The sequence below is a fragment of the Penaeus japonicus genome, unplaced genomic scaffold, assembly GCF_977035675.1.
Source record: "Penaeus japonicus unplaced genomic scaffold, GWHDUDI00000001_assembly GWHDUDI00000011, whole genome shotgun sequence".
Classification (NCBI taxonomy): domain Eukaryota; kingdom Metazoa; phylum Arthropoda; class Malacostraca; order Decapoda; family Penaeidae; genus Penaeus; species Penaeus japonicus.
Window position 1 is genome coordinate 24,973,558 of NW_028234413.1, and position 2,500 is coordinate 24,976,057.

The 2,500-nt window shown below is 45.6% G+C and overlaps 1 protein-coding gene across 1 annotated transcript in view; it reads left to right on the forward strand.

Moving 5' to 3' along the window:
- Positions 1-1,781, forward strand: part of LOC122249352 (protein Wnt-8b) — a 5,116-nt gene extending 3,335 nt beyond the window's left edge. The window contains exons 3-6 of the mRNA XM_043010123.2: positions 398-513; positions 632-911; positions 1,022-1,316; positions 1,524-1,781. Of these exons, the coding sequence (XP_042866057.1) occupies positions 398-513; positions 632-911; positions 1,022-1,316; positions 1,524-1,774 (942 nt within the window). The 3' untranslated portion in view covers positions 1,775-1,781. The remainder of the gene's footprint in view (positions 1-397; positions 514-631; positions 912-1,021; positions 1,317-1,523) is intronic.
- The last annotated feature ends 719 nt before the right edge of the window (positions 1,782-2,500 follow it).

Here is a 2,500-nt window from a genome sequence, read left to right on the forward strand (position 1 = left end):
CAGCCCCTCGGGAATCGAGGGTGTGAGGGCACGCAAGTGTGTACCCTCTGTCCCCCGCCACACGGGCCACTTATTAAGGAACAAAGCTAGACCTTTGAGGATCACGTCGAGCCTTTCCTTGACCGCCTATAATGTGTTGATAATGAGCTCGACCTGACCTACTTAATGACCTTCTGAAAGACCGTTCGTCATGGTAATAGGTCATGTTTGTGGCTTTTCATGACGCTGGACTTTATGATGTCACTGTCGATGTTCTTGATGTTATAATCACAGCACCGGAGGCATTTATGTGTCCTTAAGCTAGTGGTATTGCTGTAAATGCTTCCGTATTTTGCCCTAGCAAATTAACAATATATAAGTTCGTGAATATTTTATTAATTTCCATTTTATTTTCTAGGCCGGCATGCCCTTGGCAGAGAGCATTGCAACGGGGGCTCAATTGGGCATGAGGGAGTGTGAGAAGCAGTTCACCTGGAACCGCTGGAACTGCCCGCCTCGGGCCTTCACGAAACTGTAAGTCATGTTTGCTTTAGTGTAGTTGTTATGTTTCTGTTATATATGTTATATTTGGTTTTAGTAGCCATGCAATTTGCTCGAATGTCGTGTCTAATGTCTGCCGGCGCATCAACAGGAACGAGGGTGAACCGGCCACGCGGGAGAGGTCCTTCATGCACGCAATCACTGCCGCCGGCATCGTGTTCACCATCACCAAGAACTGCTCGCGAGGGGAGCTGGAAGGGTGCTCCTGCTCGGGAGGCCAAGGCGGCAAGCAGAGGGACTGGAAGTGGGACGGATGCTCGGAGAACGTCGACTTCGGCTCGAGGATCACCAAGCAGTTCCTGGACGCGCTTGAAACTGGGCAGGACGCGAAGGCACTCGTGAACCTCCACAACAACCTGGCTGGCAGATCGGTACGTTGGTGTCATTGCAAAAAAGAGACGTTCGTTGATGGTTTCGTGAGTATTTTGAAGATAAGTATTTCTAGACACACTAGATCCTAAACAACACCTTCTGCTATCAGGCCGTCAAAAGAGCCATGCGGCGCGTGTGCAAGTGTCATGGGATGTCGGGATCCTGTGCCACGCAGACATGCTGGCTCCAGCTCGAGGACTTCGCCATCATCGGCAACGCCCTGAAGAAGGAGTACCGACGTGCTACCAGACTGCGCGACACCAATGCCCTGGAGGCTGCGTCGAACTCAGTCATGCAATTGCCTCGGGAGGAGGGCGAAGAAAACGCAATTCCAACCGTTGACTCCCGCCGCCTGGTCTACCTGGATCCGTCGCCGAACTTCTGCTTTGCCAATAAAACTGCAGGTGAGTGTTTCTTCACTGGCGTTCTTAGTGAAGTTGCAAATGAATCTCAAACTAAACGAGTAGGAAATATGTTTTATAATTCCCATGTTCACATGTAAATGGAAAGTAGTGATGTGTTGATCGTATCATTCTTTAGCAGAGAGTCACTGAATTTACAAGATGGCTAATGGCACTGCGATATTTACCCTGTTGCTTTTTCCTCCCTAGGATGGCTAGGCACGGTAGGACGCGAGTGCTCGAGGGCTCGAGGGAAGGACGTGGCAAAGGATCAGAGATCATCCTGCCGCAAGCTGTGCCGGGAGTGCGGCCTGCAGGTGGCACGGAGAATCGTCACAGTCACGTCGTCCTGCAACTGCCGTTTTAAGTGGTGCTGCAGCGTCGAGTGCGACACCTGCGTCAAGAAAGTGGCAAGGTTCACCTGCGTCAAGCCATTAATGCAACGCACGAATCGTTATTAATCTTTATATAAATATCTTTAAAAACATTGGACATTATTTATTGAACGAGTATTTCTGGAAAGAAACATTATTGGACGAACGATCACGGGAACGAAATCATTCCTTGAGACTTGAACGAATGAAGACAACATATTACGACATTTCATCTTATTTCAAGAAAAGAAACAAATCATGTACTTCTGGACCCGTGGCAACCACACACCTTGGTCCCTTTTCATCACACCAACAATATGAGGAAATGATTGTCTTAAAACACTAAAATATGAATTATTTTTTATCTGTTGTATATAATTTTTTCTGCCACTGTTATAATTTGTAATTATTTAATTATTTCGACAATCATTTTGTTTTACTTTAATATTGAAAGAATGGGAACCGGGTTTAATTAATAATACGTGTGTTTACTGAACGCACATAGATTTATATTTAGGGTAAAATTTGACCTTTCTGGGTGCAGAAACGAGGATAACTTTGTTTTTTTTTCACACGAATAGCAACATCTTATCAATGGGAAACTTTTTCTAATGGTTTTCAACGCAGGTCATAGGGGGCTGCATTAAGGTCAATAGCCGATGTTTAACATGAAACTATTCCCTAAATGTTTTGTTTTGAAACAGGGGGGGGGGGAGGGGGGGGGGGGGGTTGTTGTTTTTAAAACTTTTACATTCATGTGGCGAGATAAAGGTAAAAATCATGATCATGATATTACAAATACTACATATATAT